Raw genomic sequence first — 19,198 nt, 5'->3', positions numbered from 1 at the left:
AGAGTGTACTAGGATTGATACACTCAGATATCTGTGGATCTATGTCCGTCAAAGCTCTCAGTGGTGTTGCGTATTTCCTTACCTTCATTGATGACCAGTCAAGGAAAACTTGGATATATTTTCTGAAAACCAAGGACGAGGTTTTCTGTCGATTCAAAGAGTTCAAGGCTCTGGTGGAGAATCTGACTGGGAAGAAAATAAATTGTTGCGCTCAGATACTAGTGGAGAGTATGTCGATAAGGACTTCACTAATTTTTGCGCTAAGGAGGGCATCAGAAGAGAGTGGACAGCTCCCTACAATCCGGAGCAGAATGGAGAAGCAGAAAGAAAGAACAAGACTATTGTAGAAGCAGCGAGGGCCATGATGTATGATCAAGATATGCCGAAATTCCTGTGGGCGGAAGCATGCAACAGAGCAGTCTATGTTCAGAACAGGACTCCTCATTGGGCGTTGGGCAAGATTACTCCAGAGAAAGTTTCACAGCGAAGACACCTGAAGTCATTCATTTCAGGATATTTGGCAGTTTAGCATATTGCCGCATACTAGAGGAAAAGAGGAGGAAGCTAGATCAAACTGCGGAAAGGGGATATCTGGTGGGATACAGTGAGAACACTAAGGCATACAGAATCTACCTTCCAAGGAGCAGGAAGGTAGTAGTTTGACGAGATGTAAAGTTCATGGAGGACAGGCTATGTTGCAGGAAACGTGGTATAGGGGTCCGTTTCCAAACACCATCAATCTCTTCAAACCATGAGCCACAAGTGAGATGACATAGTAGAATGTGCATCAAGGGAATGCTCTCCTGTGCAAAACCTATCAAATAATTGCTAAAACCATGGGCACAATAGGAGCGTGATCTAGCAAATCAAATCTTCATCATCCAAAGTATAGTCATCCATCCTCAAAGCATGTGCAAAAAGGATGAATGCATTACCCCAAGCATCACAAATCAATGAAGCAATAGTCCAAGTGACACCTTAAGAAACAATACCATCAAACAACAAAACTAATTCACCACATCAAGGATGAATAATACTTAGGGAAACCCTTAGTTGATGGCTATCCCTCTCCTTAGATGTGTGAAGGGTCAATCAAATGTGTGAGCAATGCTATGAAAGACCCTCAAACACCAAATCTGCTAGATGCAAGCCTACAAATAAGAGATGATGATGTGAACAAGGTGATAATCCATAAAAAGTATCCATCAAATCAACAACATAGAGCATGGATACTCCTACTGCAAGTTGCATGACAGGATCTTCAATCCAAAACAATCCTCACAGTATATGAGCGGTAACAGGTTTTCTAGTTTTCAGTCCTTGATTGGACAACTATCAAGAACCAGTACCAACTTTGATGTTTTATTTGGCATCCATTACATCATATATATCAGTATTTTTTCCATATTTATATTCCAGTGTGCTTATTTGAAGTTGCCGTTGGTTTAGATTTTTAAAATACTGAAAAAAAATAGAAATTATTTTGTATTTTTTAATGCTTATCATGGTTTGTTGATTTCTTCTCTTTTGTTTCTAATGTCCCAATGTCTGGACTTTCAACAATTTTTTGCCAATGCTGATTTTTTCATCAATGGTATATATTATATTCCAGTAACTGAACATGTGAGGCCATCAACACGACCATGAAGATAAGCAAGGATGAGAAAAGTAATTTTTTCTTGAATATCATTGTAATTGTCATCAAAAGCCTGCACTTTTATGAAATGTCTGCACCTTTAGGCTAACCTTCATGCACACAATATTTTTCCTGGATTGTGCATTGAGAAAGATAATTGCCATTGAAAGTGAATTCCGAAGTGCAATCAAACGTACACTGTTTACACATTGCGCCACATGGAAGTAGAGAAACAAGAAAAGATGAAGGAGAAGGAAGGTAGTTAAAGATGGTCACACCTGAAATCCCAACGGTATAAGGTCCGTCTCTGATGCATTTACAACTGATCTGTAATGAGTATTTACCAAATATTATGACCAATTCAGACAGAAACATAAAAGTATTTACTTCACATATCGAAAGAAAAAGAGGTCTATTTAACAGAAGTACATAAAAGATTTAGACTGGTGTACATCTACCTTAACATTTCTAGAATGCTCGGCCAACTATGATACAGTTTCTCACCATGCCTCTGAAATAACAAAGCAATTAAGTACAAACCACATAATGATAATTCATGAAACTTGAACCTTCTAAATTATAAGATACATAAACATTTCCAAAAAAACTTACCTCTAGAACATGCAATAATATCTTCAGTGCACAAGCACGAACTTCGGCATTTTGACTCTTACTGTACAATGTTCTTAAAGGTGAAATAACAGCATACTCAAAGCTCCCCGATTGTAAACTCAACCCATTTTCACCACTAGAAGACATATAGTCCCTTACTGTGTCAGTTAATTCAGCATCTAAAATATTATTGTCACTTTCTGTTTCGTGTTCACCTTTTGAGGCCACAGATGACACCATTGAAGATTCCTTCTTAAATTTATCACATCCTAGGACAGCACAGATTGCCCGATCTAATGCATCCAGTGCCATATTCCGTACTTGTGAACTACCATGTTCTGCCAGCTACAGAATCCAGGGAAAAATTAGTATGCAGTATATGTAATAAAACTGACAGAACATAATGAAGTTAGCAATTTCGCAAACTCATTTACAGAGAGAAACAATCTACCAAAGTGACCTCACCTCGAGAAGATGAGTAATAACCTGTTCCCAAATTAGCTCCACTCCTGATAACCAAAACACTATAATGATAAACCAATCCAGCTCAAAGTGACCAATATCTAGAAGATGTTATGTCCATTGTTAATGGAAATCCAGAACATGCCTCAAATGTTACAGCTAGGGACAAGTGCAATCCAAGAGAGACTTCAAAAATTTAATAAATGCATAGCACTAATTATTGTGACAATGAACAACTGGACACTAGTTATGCTTTAACCCATAAGATGTAGACCAGTTGGTTTGAGTGTGGTTTAGTCCCCACTGTTGGAAAATTTAACTAGTTTTGGTCTTCATAATTGTCATTGTACTCATGTCAATATGTATATTTTATGTTACAAGAAAAAGAAGAAAGAAAAATATTATTTTTAAGCATGGGTTTCATGCTTCATTTTATTGTTCATCTAGGGGAAGCATGCTTTTCATGCTCCCAAGGTTTGTCATGTCAAAAAAATATTTTTCTTGAGTCAAGAGAGTCCTTGTCAATTCTATAAGGCCCTATTGGGCAAGATGTAACATGTAAAAGATATTATTTTGAGTCTAGAAAGTCCTTATGAACCTCAAAGCACAAGGCGGCCCTGCCAGTGACAAGTCGGCCTAGAAGAGGCTTTTCGACCTCCACAGATTGGTATATATACAAGCAGCTTCGACCTCATTTACCACCAATTCGATCACACAAGAAAGTTCGAGCTGAAGCTAGGAACAAGAAGAAATCTAGAGCGAGGAAGCAAGAAGACAAGGAGGAAACCCTAGCGAAGGAAAGAGGCAAAAATTTGGAATTTTTTGCTCACACGTGTGAAGTGAATTAGGGTTTTTGTGCTGCTGCAGGGCCGAAGAGTTGCAAGTTGAATCGCAGATCCAAGTTACAGGGCCGAGAGTTGAATAAGGGCTGATTTGAAGAACGTTGATTCTCATTGACTTTGGAGACATTAACTTGCTTGAATAAGGACTTCTTGAAGTGTTGACATGTGCCAAAAAGAAGATTTTCCGCTGTTCCAAGGGACCAAAGTTGCAGATCTGAAGTAGAAGGCCGAAATTCTGAAGTGAAGCAGATTTGAAGTGGTTTGACCTAGGGTTTTGGGTCTTGGTTTTCTCATTTGAAGCAGATTCTATAAGAAGAGGAGATTCTTTTTGGGTTTTCCCCTTGGACGGGTTTTGCCTTTGCTTCGAGCCTACTTCCTGTGTCTATTGTCTTTATTGTTTCTGCGCTTGATAATTATTTGATGAAAAGATCTAATAAAGAAACATAAGAAGATAACTAAAGTTCACAAGCAATTATTAAGGTTAAAGAGAATTGAATTGATAGTTGCCCTACTACATTCTCCAACATGGTATCAAAGCTAAGGTGAACAAAGAAAAGGCAACTGGAAAGTCATCTTGTTGACATAAGAAGGGATTGCTTGTCAAGGGGAACCATTTGCAAAAGGACACAAGGAAAGAAGATGAAGCTTTATTGACCCAGAAGGAAGGTTACATCAAACTTTCATCAAAGATCTCATCATCTCAAGAAGGATCACACTCTCATTGAAGGAAGGAAGAAAAAGCTCTTGTTGAAGGCTCTCTAGTGCATAATCTTGAAGAAAAGGAAGCATCAAAGAATCTCAAAGTTGTTTGAAGACACTGTTGTTGAAGGGATCCTAGAAGTCATAATTCTAGGACATCTTTGAAATCTCCTTGAAGATCCTGAAAGTATCAAGATAGTTGGAGACATCATCAAGGAGGACTCTTGGTTGACAAGTATCATATTGTCTTCTCTGTCTCAATCTACAAATCATATGGCTACATTTTGCAAGGAGAGCAACAAACTCATTGGATCAGCAAACTTCCTAGCATGGAAGAAGAGGATTGACTTGGCACTCACAGAAAATGAAGTCATGGAATATGTCCTTGGTGAAGTGGTTGTACCAAACAAAGAGAAGACTCAAGAATTAGCAAAATACAAGAAGGGAGAAGTAAGAGCACAATGAATCATTGTTGAATTCATTTAGGATCATCTTGTTCCTTTTGTTACTGATTTAAAAACACCCAAGGATATGTATGATAAGTTGGTAAAGTTGTACTATATAAGTACATCAAGTCAAAAGATTTCCTTGAGAAATCAACTATATAGAATAAGGAAGTCAAAGGATGAAGACATGGCCACTTATCTTATGAAGGTCTCACAAATAAGCAGTGTTGAAAATATCGGTATCGGCAAAATATCGGCGAGGGTCCAGAAAATATCTTATCGGCAATATCGGCTAAAATATCGGCAAAATATCGGCAAATATCGGCAAATATCGGCAAGCATAAAAAATAATTTTTTCAGATTTTTAAATATAGCCGATATTTTGCCGATATTTTCAAAATATCGCGATATTTCGCCGATATTTTCCGATATTTGCCGACATTTTCTCGGCGATATATCGTTTTGCCGAAAATATCGCGATATTTTCGAATATCGCCGATATATCTACGATATTATCAACAGTGCAAATAAGAGACCAATTGCAAGGACTTGCGGAAACTGTTTACGAATCTGAAATGACTATTTGTGTATTAAATGCTTTACCATCTGATTGGAGCAATTTTGCAACTAGTATCTACTCGAAGGATACTACTTATTTTGATGATTTATGGGCTCAATGTATCTTGGAAGAATCTAGGATAAAGGCAAAGGATGACACTGAATCAAATGGAAGGTCTCAAGCCTTTATTGCAAGGTCCAAGAAGAAGAAGAAAGGGAAGTTTGGAAAGTCCAAGGAAAAGCTAGATAAGTCCAAGATTCAATGCTTTGGATGCAAGGAGTATGGACACTTTGAGAGGGATAGTCCAAACAAGAACAACAACAAAAGAAAGGAAAGAAGTGAAGCTCACATCGCTGAGGAAAAGGGATAACTTAAGAAGAAGAAGAAGAAAGGAGAAGATACCAAGGATCTTTACTATTGAATAGCATACATTGTTGCATTCTCGAGAAGAGTCTTGATTTTTGTAAAGCATGGCATCATAAATAGAAGCATATGATAGTAGAGGAATTAGATTCTACATAATCAAGTTGCTTTGAAAAGTCATCTAACTGTCAAAGAATGAGAAGATTGGACCATATTGCATATTATAGTTCATCCAATCATTTTCTAACATAATGTTAGAGGTAGTCATTTTTCTAAGATCCTATAAGAACCATCATTTTGGAAGGCTCTTGGATTTAGCATTATGACATGAGTGATATATACTCCATCAAGTATAGAAATAATACTCTTGAAGGATGAAAGAATGCAAATGGTCAAGTTGTAGTATGAAAGGCATAATGGAAGTATTTCTCTTCTTGGAAAAAGAAACATGTCTTTGACAGATATAAGAAGAAAACTCGTTCAGGAAGGGATGGCTCCACAACATTCAGGAAGAAAAAAGCTCAAGATAATGAGATACAAAGGAAAGAAGAAGTCATGCAGTTACTATCTCCATGAAGAACTGGTTACTGACACAGTGATGAAAATAAGCTAACAGAGCTTGTTGTTATGACTTCCCAATTGAAAGGAAGTGAAAGAAATTTCCTCTATGCTTGAGAGGAAGTAAGAAAGTCTCCTTAAATACTTGTGAAGGAGCAAGAATCTATTCCCTAATCAAGTGGGAATGAGGATATCCTCCCTAGTTGAGAGGGAGTGATGATGGACATTGTATTCTCTTCTATCATGTGTCATGCACTAGGCCAGGACTAACAGTTGTACGTCTAAGTGAAGGCCATGATAGGGAGAATAGAGGATTGGATAAGCATCTGAGATTTCCTTGAGGATAGAAAATCCAAGATAGGAAATGGACTGACACTCTTTAAGGATTGGACAGGTATCCAAGATAAGAGTGGTCAAAGAGGACCAATATTCTTTGAGGATTGAGAATCCAAGATAAGAATAGTCCTAAAAGGACATACCTAGTGAACATCCGGATGGGGTATGTACCTTGAAGAGGTAGTTTGGTATCCCACGTAAAGCCTCCCAGCACTATGCTTTGATATAAAAAGAGCTTGTCAAGTTAAGGCCTTACTATGTTGACAATGTTGGTCATGATGTTGATGCTTAAAGATGGCTTACTAATATGACTCTTCTTATGAGAACTCTTCAGTTTGAGAATATCCTTGTACTGGGTGTACAATTATGAATACCTCCCTAGTTAAAAGATGTAACATGTAAAAGAAATTATTTTGAGTCTAAAAAGTCCATATGAGCCTCCAAGCACAAGACGGCCTTGTCAGTGACAAGTCATCCTAGAAGAGGCTATTTGACCTTCACAGATTGGTATATATACAAGCAGCTTCAACCTCATTTACCACCAATTCGATCACACAAAAGATGTTCAATCTGAAGTTGGGAACAAGAACAAATCTAGAGCAAGGAAGCAAGAAGACGAGGAATTCCTAGCGAAGGAAAGAGGCACAAATTTGTACTTTTCTGCTCACACGTGTGAAGTGAATTAGGGTTTTTGTGCTGCTGCAGGGCCGAAGAGTTGTAGGTCGAGTTGCAGATTCGAGTTCCAGGGTCAAGAGTTGAATAAGGGCTGATTTGAAGAACATTGACACCCATTGACTTTGGAGACATTAACTTGCTTGAATGACTTATTGAAATGTTGACATGTGCCAAAAAGAAGGGTTTCTGCTGTTCCAAGGCCAGAATTCTGAAGTGAAGCAGATTTGAGGTGGTTTGACCTTTGTTGACTTGGTCAAACTTTGACTTCTTTGGAAAAGATTCTTGAAGGGCTGACTTGGAGCTTGGAGGAGGACTTAGTTTAGGGTTTTGGGTCTTGGTTTTCTCATTTGAAGCAGATTCTATAAGAATAGAAGAGATTATTTCTGGGCTTTCCCCTTGGAGGGGTTTTTGCCTTGGCTTGGAGCCTACTTCCTGTGTCTATTGTCACTATTGTTTCTGCTCTTGATAGTTGTTTGATGAAAAGATCTAATAAAGAAACATAAGAAGATAACTAAAGTTCACAAGCAATTATTAAGGTTAAGGAGAACTGAATTAATAGCTGCCCTACTACATTCTCCAACACCCATCAGGTCTCAAGTTCAAACCTCATGGGAGAGGTTGAGGATGGAAGCTACTTTTAAGGGAATTAAACTATCAAAAGACGAGTCCAAGGCTCCAAGCACAACCGAGCTTCACAAAATCTTAGTGATAGCATCCCGCTAGTGGGTAGATCATTCTTCCATCCAATAGACGGGCTGGCCCCAGCATAGGCTCAACCTAGTTACCCAAAATATATATATATAAATGGTTGCTTTGTATTGTGAAACAGACCATACCCTCATTAAGAGGAATAAAGTTCCAAGCAATCCTTCTTATTGCAGAAAAGAGAGAAAAACAGAACATTACAAAAAAAACTTTTACAAAAAGAACAGATAAATTTCTAATTTATCCAAGGTGAACATGAAGAGTAAATGAACAAGACAGCAATAATTTGGTTAGGCGGAACATACTGTGCAGATTGTTTACAAGTATAGCTATCATCCTTTCTACGGCAAACACCTTATTTGTTGTCTGTTGCGTCTGTGCAGATACCGAGCTTCCTAAAATGCCGAAATTCAGAGCTGCAGACTGGCCTAGCCCACCAGTGACTCCACCAAGTGAGTCATTGGACAACTGTCGCAATGCTTCTAGCAGGGCGCACACAGCTGATGTGTTCATTAAACCTGAACTCTCAAAAAGCTTTATACATAGACAAACCGCAAGTCAGGAAAATAAATGAAATCCTATGACATTTAAATTTCAGATTGTCAATTTGTATAATCTGAAATGCTTACGACTCAAAGCTGCTTACAAATTATTCAGAGTGGATCCTTACTTGAGAATTAAGAGAAGACAAGATATTGAAGTCACTGGATATGCCACTTGTTTCTCTTGTAAGCCTTGGAACAGAAGCAGATTTTTCCTGAATATACAAGTCAAAGCATCTTTTGAAACCATACAACTGAAACTGTGAAGCACTAAATGCAGAAAACAATTTAAATAAACATTGGAGATGGTAAACTAAACAAAACACCACGACTAATTTTTTGAAACATACGCCTCATATTTACAGAAAAATATTTACAAGCAGCAATGCAAAAAGTGGAAGGGTAAATACGGTGGACATCACAGCCACTTCCATAAAGCAACTAAAGCTGCAATAAAATCAGAATAAGCTGTTAGATCAAGAGATTGAGCATATTTGATAAACAAAATGCCCTTGGCCAGGAGCTGATGACATATCTCATCCTGGCACAGAGAACAGATGGATAATAAGCTGGGTTCACTCTTAAAGACAAACTTACACTTGAATATCCAAAAAGTCAAATACAGCCGAAATTCGCAAGCAATGCCATATCTGCGAAAAACCATAATGAACAAGGAAACTGCCCTCTCCAAACACTGTCGCATGCCAATGCAACCTGTACGGAAAAAAGCTGAATACTATCTTTCAACATAACTCCAGAACTGCTTTCCAAATGGACACTCCCAGACAATATGCTTCACCAACTCTAAGCAGTGACAAACCTGGCATTGGCCATCTAAAAGCTAACTCTTAACCAACCAAGCTTTGGAGTGAATACCCTGATAACTCAGCGACCAAGCAGAAAACCATCAGCTTATAAGAAAGCCGAACAAACAGACATTGTGAAGCCAATGCACCCATTTGTCCTTTGCATTAGAGGACTCCCATCTTGCATGGAAAAATAGGGATAACAGATGTCGCTGATGAAGCACTGAAAACAAACATTCAGAGTCATACTAGCAAAGCAAGGTAAGCTAAAACTCCATCCCCAATCTATCCAAAAATGCCCTAGCATCCCAACACTCATTTTGAACCACTGTTGATAATATCGGCGATATATCGGCGATATTCGAAAATATCGCGATATTTTCGGCAAAACGATATATCGCCGAGAAAATGTCGGCAAATATCGGAAAATATCGGCAAAATATCGTGATATTTTGAAAATATCGGCAAAATATCGGCTATATTTAAAAATTTGAAAAAATTATTTTTTATGCTTGCCGATATTTGCCGATATTTTGCCGATATTTTTGTCGATATTGCCGATAAGATATTTTCTGGACCCTTGCCGATATTTTGCCGATACCGATATTTTCAACACTGTTTTGAACAACTTAAACTCCAAAATAATGTTCCCCAACTCCATAATAGAAAGGTAGGCAGGGGTGACTAACCCATACTCCGAAGAAAGATAGGCAAGCCGCAGGGGTGACTAACCCATATTCCAAAGAAAGACAGCATCAATCCTTCCAACTATGGGAGGAAGAATCCTGCAAATCCTTCCAAATGAAATGCCTTTTTGCTCAATCAGCTGGCATGAAAACAAAACATCACGGCAACACAAGACCCCTAAATTTGCTAACTACAAAGGGGTCGGCTGGCTAGATCCCACCCTACTTGACTACCTTCCCAATGAAAATAGACCAAACCTACAACAGCCCTCCAAGCTGACCAAATACACCAGAAAATAAGGGAGTCAAAAACCCGAAACAAGTGAGGAGAAGATATAATGTCACATAACTCGGAAACCCCTCTAACTCAACCAAACTGTTGAGCAGTTGTCACCCAATGCCTAAATAAAATCTGCCAAGAAATGAAACCCTCTAAACAGCGCACCACCCACCATCCTTGGGCACAATATAGACATCCCAAGGAACCAATGAAAGACACCTTTGGCCACCATACTTAGACCACAAGCATCATCACAGAATCTGATCTAGCCACTGAAACTTAGTCCTACTAGGGAACCAACAAGAGGAATAGTAGACATGGGCAGCCTGAAGAATATGTTCAACATTAGTGAGCTTCCCAACAAAAGGGAGGTCTTATGATGCCAAATGTGCATTTTGCTCTGAAGCCTCTATAAACACCAATTCCACATGGCTACAATTGACAAACTAACCCCAAAAGGAATACCCAAATACCTCACAATTATCCCAAGCCAAATATGGACCAAGCAAAAGGAATCCAATCTGACACTGCATCCAACCCAACCAGCTAATAGTCAATCTTCTAGTTATTGACCACAACCTAAAGCGGCACAACACACACCCAAGAAAGTAGGGGATCCATCAACAAGTCCCACTCAACGATCATAGAGAGAAGAGAATCATCAGCAAAGTGGTTACTAACCATCACAGCGCCATCCAAAAGCAAACTCCAACAAGTGGCCTAGAGCATCCAATGTCAACAAAATCCAATGTTCCACCAAGACTATGGGTCCGGGGAACGCGGGTGCGGGGAGACGCACAAGGGGGACATGTGGGAGTACCCTCAATTTTTAGGGAAATTTAGGGGGGACGGTGAGACGTCAAGGTATATATATATATTCAAATTCATATCCAATAATGAAAGCATAAATATATTGATTTGTACATAATTGAATTAAATAATGAAATACATTGATCCATATTCATTGTTCATACCAGTAGATGCATCATTCATACTCATCATTCATCCATACACCACGAGATTATATATATATATAATATATATATATATATATATATATATATATATATATTCAAATTCATATCCAATAATGAAAGCATAAATATATTGATTTGTACATAATTGAATTAAATAATGAAATACATTGATCCATATTCATCATTCTAGAATTTAGATTGATTTAAAAATTGAATTTATCATTCATCATTCTAAAATGCAATGTTACCAGACTCGGAATCGGCAATAAATCGGCGAGGCAAAAGAACGAAGAGTTTTAATCGGATCGGGAAAAAATCGGCAAAAAATCGTTGAATTCATTAAATAAAAATATACACATATATTGAATTAAAAAAACCATTTTTCATTAATATTGGGTAAAGGCATGTCCAAACAATGCATAATATCAATAGATGTCCAAAATATCATGAACAAATAAGTATCTCATATATGTTATGAGTCCAAACATGATCCAAAGCACTGAGTCTTGAGTCCTTAGAAGCATATGCTTCTAAAAGTTTACAAAAAAGTTAAAAACTGCATACTAATCAGAAAAAAATCAGCAACTAAGAGTCTAAGACTCTTAAGAGTGAGAACTAGAAGCGATTCCTTCCACTCCTTCATTTGCTTGACTCTCAAAGTTCTCCAAGTCATGAAGGCTTAAAAGAGGAGGTTCATCTAATTGAACCTAGTTTGCCGCATTTGTAGCTTGCAAATCTATCTCTTCAAGGTCGATTGGTGAATGATCCATACCTGTCATTATCATGAGACATTGAAATGTGAATTAAAATTTCACTTTGAAGTTTGAAGTTTGAACTTTAAAGTACGAACTAGATTATGAAACCTTCAAATTCAAGCTCTCGAATCTCACCTTGTATTTGTTTGTTGCGAAGTCGTAGATTGTAATGGACAAATACAAGGTCATTCAAGCGTTTTTGTGTCAATCGGTTGCGCTTTTTAGAATGTATTTTCTCAAACATGCTCCAGTTGCGTTCACAACCTGAAGCACTGCATGCTTGGTTTAAGATTCAAATGGAAAATCTCTTCAAATCTGGCGTATCACTACCAAAGTTTTTCCACCAAAGACCTAGCAAGTGGTAAGGGTTTGTGAGTAGAAGACTAGAAGTACTAAATTAGTAAATAGTAAAAACTTAAAAAGAAAAGAAAATTTAATAAAACATTTAACATACAAAATAAAGTTTAAACAAATTTAATGAATTGATGAAGCCTTCAACCTGGGTACCTGGCAACATCTTAGACCTTTGTCTTATAGCACTGGTATAGGCAAACAATTTAGATGGTGCCCTATAATCTTCTAGTTGGGAAAAGACACGACTTTGTTGTTCTGGATCAGGGAAGCACCTTTCCACGCATGTCATAAGTCCTCTGCCAACCTCCCCATCCTCATTAAATTTGCTCTTATCATAAAAATATTGTGGGTTTAAGAAGTACCCAGTAGCATGTAAGGGGGAATGCAATTGCCTATCCCAACGTGCATCTATAATGTCCCAAAGAGGCATATACTTTGTCTCATCATCCCCATATCTTCTTTTGGTGGCCTCCTTTGTGAGATCCATCGCCTCATAAATGTAACCCATAGCGGGTTTGTCACCATCAACCATCCTGAAAGTTCAAGCATTCAAATTTAAAGAAATATGAAACATTGTAAATAAAAAGAAGCTTGAAAAGAAATTTAAAAAATGAAAAAGTTAAAAGACTTGAAGTACCTGAGAACTCTAACAAGGGACTCCATCACAGCAATAATCTCTTCGGCATCTTTCCAAAAGCCATCATTAAACACAAGTGCAGCAATTTCAATGCCTTCAGGGGTCTTGGAATGTTTAGATCCCATCCACTCAGGTCCCAAGAACGTCCTCTTCAGATTTATCTTTTGCTCAACCACAGATTGCAAAGATATGAAATTTGTTGCAAATCTAGTCACTGCAGGTCGAACAATTTCTTTACCTTCAGTGTATATTCTCATAGTGTTTAGGACAATAGTGTGGTTGTATAGGTATTTGGTTATGGATTTTGCCTTCTCCACAACCTCATGTATCCAATGAAGCTTACCAATGTCCTCAAGCATTAAATCTATGCAATGGGCAGCACAAGAGGTCCAAAAAATAGTGGGGTGCCTCATCTCAAAAAGTCTACCAGCAGCCATATAATTAGCTGCATTATCGGTGACAATTTGTACAACATGTTCTTCTCCCACTTCTTGAACGACTTCCTCCATCATTTCATAGATAAGTTGGGCAGTCTTAACCTTGTCTGAAGCATCCACTAATTTGAGAAACATTGTGCCTGCGGGACAAGATACAAGGAAATTTATTAAAGTTCTATTCCTCTGATCTATCCATCCATCACTCATGATGGTGCACCCTGTTTCTAACCATGATGAACGAAACTCAATGTTGTGAAAATCGCGATAAAATGAAAAAATCGCGATTTTTTCCCTCTGCCAATAAAATCGCGATAATTAAACGAAAAAATCGCCCGTTTTTTTTGTCGATTTTTATTGAAAAAATTGTCGGGGGTCGCGACAACATAGTTTTATAACGTTTTTTTGGGTTTTTTCATGCAGTTTTTTTTTAAAGAAACAAGTAATTTTTGAGTGGGGCAACTTAATGATCAAGTCTAGGCCCTAGTATGGATATGCTATTCATGGTAATGTTAAATTCTTAAAGTAAAAGTGACATTCTCTTTAATCTTCATTTTCATCCTTTTACTTAAATTTTTAACATTACCATGAAATGACTCAGGATGTTTGAGAGTGGTTCCAGCCTCATTGGATTTCATATGGAGAAAGTAGAATTTTAGATTTCATTTAAAATCCAGCAGACTTATCATTTTTTCAGGATTTCAAGATTGGGAGATTGTAATGTTTCCAGGTGACACCACCTGCCCGGGCTACCCCTGCCACCAGTAGAGGACGTGGTCTACCTCCTATAGCTCCTACTTCTAGTTCTTCAGCTTCTAGAGCACATCAGACTCCACTGCCATCTCCACCAGCACAGGCAAGAGGGAAAGGGAAAGTTGTGGCATTTTCTCGCAAGAGGGGCAGAGGAAATCAATAGGATTAACATTCATTTTATTGTATATGACATTATGACATGATGAGATACATTATCATGTTTTTTGTTGATATTTTGAGGCTGAGTTGGGACTCAGGAGTCGGGACTTACTATTTAGGACATGATTCAATGTTATGTGTGATTTTAGCGCTAGAAATGATATTAAACATCTTATATATTAGTTTTTTTATCATATTTATGTGTCAATGTATTTATTTTATGTTGTAGATGGTTTAGATATTAAAAAAATTGAAAAAAAAAAAAAGAAAAAAATGAATATTTTTGCACCAAACGATTTTTCCCGATTTTTTCCCAATAATTTCGATTTTTTTCCGATTTGTTCCCCGCGCCGATTTAATCCCGATCACGATTTTCACAGCATTGACGAAACTCAGCTAGCACAAGCATGACATCTTCAACACTCTAACAACATATCTGTCCTAAGCATAGTTTTAAAACTCCGACTCCGACTCCGACTCGGCCGAGGATCGACTCCGACTCCGACTCCAAAACGGTAATGACTCAGCCGGCTCGATTTCAGTGACTCGGTCATTGTAAAAAATACATTAAATATTTATTTTTTTATAAAAAAAACATAATTTTAAAGATTTTAAACATAATTTTAAAGATTTTCATTCATGTTTCCAAACACACAGCATTATAATATAGATGGAAGACAACATATGATCAAAGTAGGCTCATGAACCAATCCATTATATCAAAATGGTACCCAACGGCAATACATAGTCAACTGTCATACATGATCAAAGACTCAAAACAAAAAACACATAACCAAGGAGGCTAGAAATGGCCTCTACAACAAAAGTACACTGTGACCAGACTCCAGTACTAGTACTACAGCTACTGGCTAGTAGCTACTGCCAAAGGAGCCAAGATCATGTCGATCAATCTCTGGATCATCATCAGAGTCAGACAGGGGGCCCCATGGCTCCTCCTCATCATCATCATCTCCAACTGTAGCTGTAGAAGTGGTACCACTAGCAGGCTGTGCAACTGCAGCAGATGCAAGTTGAGATAGAGTAGATATGCGGCTGCGCTTCTGTCATGGCTGAGCAGAGGAAGCACCTACAATTGGAGTCCTTGCTGGCTGTGAGACTGAGGCTAGTGGATTGGGATCTGCATTCAACTGAACAGCATGTTCAAGTTCAACTGATGTCTCGATATCTAAATCTAAATCAAGATCATCATCAGGTTCAAACTCTACTGGACGACTCTCCACTACCCAATCTGATGTTGGATCAATGTCTTCCAACACAATGGGATCTGAATCAGGTCTTTTGTTCAGCAAATGGTTTCGTCTGAGCCGGAGGTTGTATTGGACATAAACTAGATCATTTAACTGTTTTTTATCCAAACGGTTTCTCTTCTTTGTGTTACTTGGGAGCAGGAGCGAAAATGGGAGCGGGAGCGAAATTTTCAGAAGCTCCTGGTTCGGGAGCGAATCCCAGAGGAGTTCGACAACCAATGTCACTAACATCAAGGTACATAGAGGGATTGGTACTCTTGATTAAATACGAGTTCCATACCCTAATACAAGACAAAATTCAATGGAAACATTGCAATCCTCCAATCCTGAAATCTTGAAAAACTGATAAGTTTGCTGGATTTTGAATGAAATCTAAAATTCTACTTTCTCCATATGAAATCCAATGAGGCCGAGTCGTTTTTTGTACCGAGTCACTCCAGAGGGCAATGGAACGGACCAACTCGGCCGTTTCCGTTTCGAAACGGCCGTTTTTTAAAACTATGGTCCTAAGGCTCTCTGATGTAGGGGCTTTGAACCTTGGACCTGCAACTGCAATTGCATCAATCATAGCTTGCCAATAAGGACTTCTAGCACAGTGGAAAGGTATGTCAGAATAGTACCAAAAGTTAGCAATGGCCTTCCTTGCCTGACTATAGATATTTTTTTCCCAACCAGTGCCATCCAAGCTAGGTTGGGAACCGGGTTTTGTGCGGGGAGCAAAAAAGGTGTTTATGTTTCCACCTCCAGTGTTGAAGGAAGGAGTTGAAGGACTCGCATGGCTTTGAGTTTGACTTGGCCTTGGAGGCATGTGTGGAAAACTTGGGAACGGCATTGAGGATTCAACAGAGTGAGCTGACATGGGGCTAATGGCAGAAAAAGTATCAACTCCAACAGTTCCTATTTCAGTATTTTGCTTTGCTTCCTTGGCATTATGCTGCTTTAACATCTCAAGGGCCAAGGCTGCTTGGTATTTGACATTATCGTCAACCTTGCCGCAAATACCTATATCATGGCCAGGTATTTGTGCAAGGTGGAACTTGAATCTATAAATGCCTCCACTACATTCCTTTTTGCAAAATTTACAAAGGATCTTGGATTTTCCAGGAATCTTGTCACAATAAGCCCAAGCAAAGTCCATCTCTCTCGGCATTGTTGTTGCTTTGAACTTGTGTTTAATTTGTGGCTTCTGTTAAGATTTGGAGTCGTGGCTTCTATTTAATTTGTGGCTCCTGTGAAAGACAACAAAAAATCAAATTTAAAAATGATCGAAAAATTTAAAATATGCTAGAAATTTAAAAGATTAAATGAAGGCAGATGTCAGTAAACATATAGAAATGTTGCCTTTCAATAAAACCAGAAAACATGCAGAACCCTGGCTTTATTCAATGGAGCACAACATAGCTCTAAAAATTGGCACAAAAGCACACCAAGAAAGTGCCATGTCATGCTAAAAGGCCAAAGTACAGTACTGCCTTTTAAGTTTTGCTAGTTGAGAACAGTCATAACAGCGCCATAGATGACATGTGAAGCAGACCAAAAAGTGGCACATTAACTGCTTGAAAATTCCTTAAGAAGTGCGTCTCCTTGAGTCCTTACCAAGCAAACATACTCAACAGTCAACACCCTATCTTATGCGAAAGAGATCCAAAAACTGTGCTCTCCATCACACCAACAGCAGTAACAGTAGCACCCTCCTCTAAGGTTGACTTATCTCTCATTAAATCTCGAAAAAGGTGCTTGGAAATTGGAATAAGTAATTTACTAATTTTCAAGCTTGTTTATTGATCATGCAAAAATTAAAATAACAGAAAGCCTTCACGAGTGAATTTGACTTAGCCTGAGGTGTGAGCAACCTTCATAATGATAATAGTAATACATAACTTCAATGGTAGAAAAGAAAGTTGAGATCCATGATGATATGGTATCTGAATTGAGGATCAATGGCAATGGCTTGAATTTTAGTGGCACTATAGAAAAGGATAACTCAGTTCTTAAAATTTTCTGGATGGAAATGGATCAGGCTTTCTATAAGTATATAGTATAGACTCAGCAGACCTTGAAATAGGGTGTTTATTATCCTTGAACAAACTATGAAAGTATATTTTCACTAAGCTCTAAAAACATTCAGTTCCTGTACAAACAAGACCTACGGTGACTCTACTGCAGTGGCAAGGTTAGTTTGGTGTCTTGTTCAAATTTGAAGCTGTTACATTTGTGAAGATTTTGACAAGGAAGAAACAGGGATGTTGGGTTAGGATGTCTTACTGAAAAAGTGTAGTGACACATAATTGTTTGTTTGTCCAGATTCATCTTGATGATTGTATGCAAAGCATCGAAATTGTAGACAAGGATTTTGTGCACTAACAGAGGTTGAATTGTATATGATTTGAACCTGAGATCGATTGGAATGTTTGTGTAAGCACGAATGTGCCTTGTAGATGATTATGATAGTGATTAATTCCTGGAACAGAAGTTGTATAACCAGAACATATGCCTGTGCATGAGGATGGTAAAATATACATGAGACCCTGTCGTGATATGACAAGAAGACACTAAGACAGTGACCTGTGATAGTTGACTCTGCGTTATATATCAGGCAGATACATATATGGCATTGCGATTGCCGCATTAGCATCTGTTCTTCTCTGCTGTATCGCGATTCGCATCACCTGATCACGTTGCACAGTATCACGATTCATCATTATATATATATATATATATATATATATATATATATATATATATGATATAGAGAGAGGAGTTACCTGAAGGCCCACACAGGTATACGATATCTCGACTCTCAACAATGTGGCGTCGAATGCAGCTCCGAGGCTCTGTGGCGGTGTCGACTATGCAGTGTCTGGACGCTGGACGTGGGACTATGGATGCGGGACGATGAATTATGAAACAGCTCGATAAAGTGATAAATGCGACAAACAGAAACCCAAAACCCGATAAACCTAAACCCAAAAATTTTGGCGGGACTCGGAAAAAAAACGCAGAGTCGGAATAATCGCCATACTCGCGAGTCAAAATCGCGTTGACCACGAGTCAAACTCGGTCAACGCGATTTGACTCGGGAAGATTCAGTTCGGATCGTTTCATGGCCGAGCAGAGTGGGAATCGCGATTAATCGGCAAAATCGTCGATTCCTGTTTCACTGCTAAAATGTAAATTGATTTAAAATTTAAATTCATCATTCATCATTTTAGAATCTAATTAGTACTAAGCAAAATAAACTATAGTAGATACCAATGTTATCGGAACCGAACCGGTGATCGAACTGGAAAACCCTATGAACTGAGAATCAGTCGGAACTAGAATGGAATCAGTAAAAAACCAATTGACCAGTATTCAAATTTTAAAGAAAAACATATATATTCATGTGCATCCATATGAATCCAAACCATTTATATGCAAATAATCAAAAGTTCTCATTTATATAATACGTAAGGGTGCACATAACCAAAATAGCACCGAGTTCAATCCATCTCTGAATCGAAAATGCATTAACAAACAGGCTCTAGATGGCCTCGAACATTAAAAAATAAAATAAAATAATGCTACAACAAATGCCTACATATCATCAAAATCATTACATATATTGGGATCTTTGTCATCAATATCATCCTCTAAGCATAAAAGTAAGATAGA

The 19,198-nt window shown here is 38.1% G+C and overlaps 1 protein-coding gene across 2 annotated transcripts in view; it reads right to left on the bottom strand.

The window, feature by feature from the left end:
- The window catches only part of LOC149205703 (uncharacterized), a 392,500-nt gene that overhangs the window by 90,545 nt on the left and 282,757 nt on the right, over nucleotides 1-19,198 (bottom strand). For both annotated transcript variants that reach the window (XM_089395141.1, XM_089395142.1), the window contains exons 20-25: nucleotides 8,564-8,650; nucleotides 8,199-8,427; nucleotides 2,714-2,757; nucleotides 2,249-2,593; nucleotides 2,095-2,147; nucleotides 1,915-1,963 (exon numbers count right to left, since the gene is read on the bottom strand). In XM_089395141.1, the coding sequence (XP_089251267.1) occupies nucleotides 1,915-1,963; nucleotides 2,095-2,147; nucleotides 2,249-2,593; nucleotides 2,714-2,757; nucleotides 8,199-8,427; nucleotides 8,564-8,650 (807 nt within the window). The remainder of the gene's footprint in view (nucleotides 1-1,914; nucleotides 1,964-2,094; nucleotides 2,148-2,248; nucleotides 2,594-2,713; nucleotides 2,758-8,198; nucleotides 8,428-8,563; nucleotides 8,651-19,198) is intronic.

Source organism: Pinus tabuliformis, chromosome 1_2, assembly GCF_031772625.1.
Source record: "Pinus tabuliformis cultivar Carrire ecotype Pingquan chromosome 1_2, CPIR1, whole genome shotgun sequence".
In the NCBI taxonomy this organism is placed as follows: domain Eukaryota; kingdom Viridiplantae; phylum Streptophyta; class Pinopsida; order Pinales; family Pinaceae; genus Pinus; species Pinus tabuliformis.
Note: the sequence above shows the minus strand (reverse complement) of the source record. Positions and strands in the feature narration are given on the sequence as shown.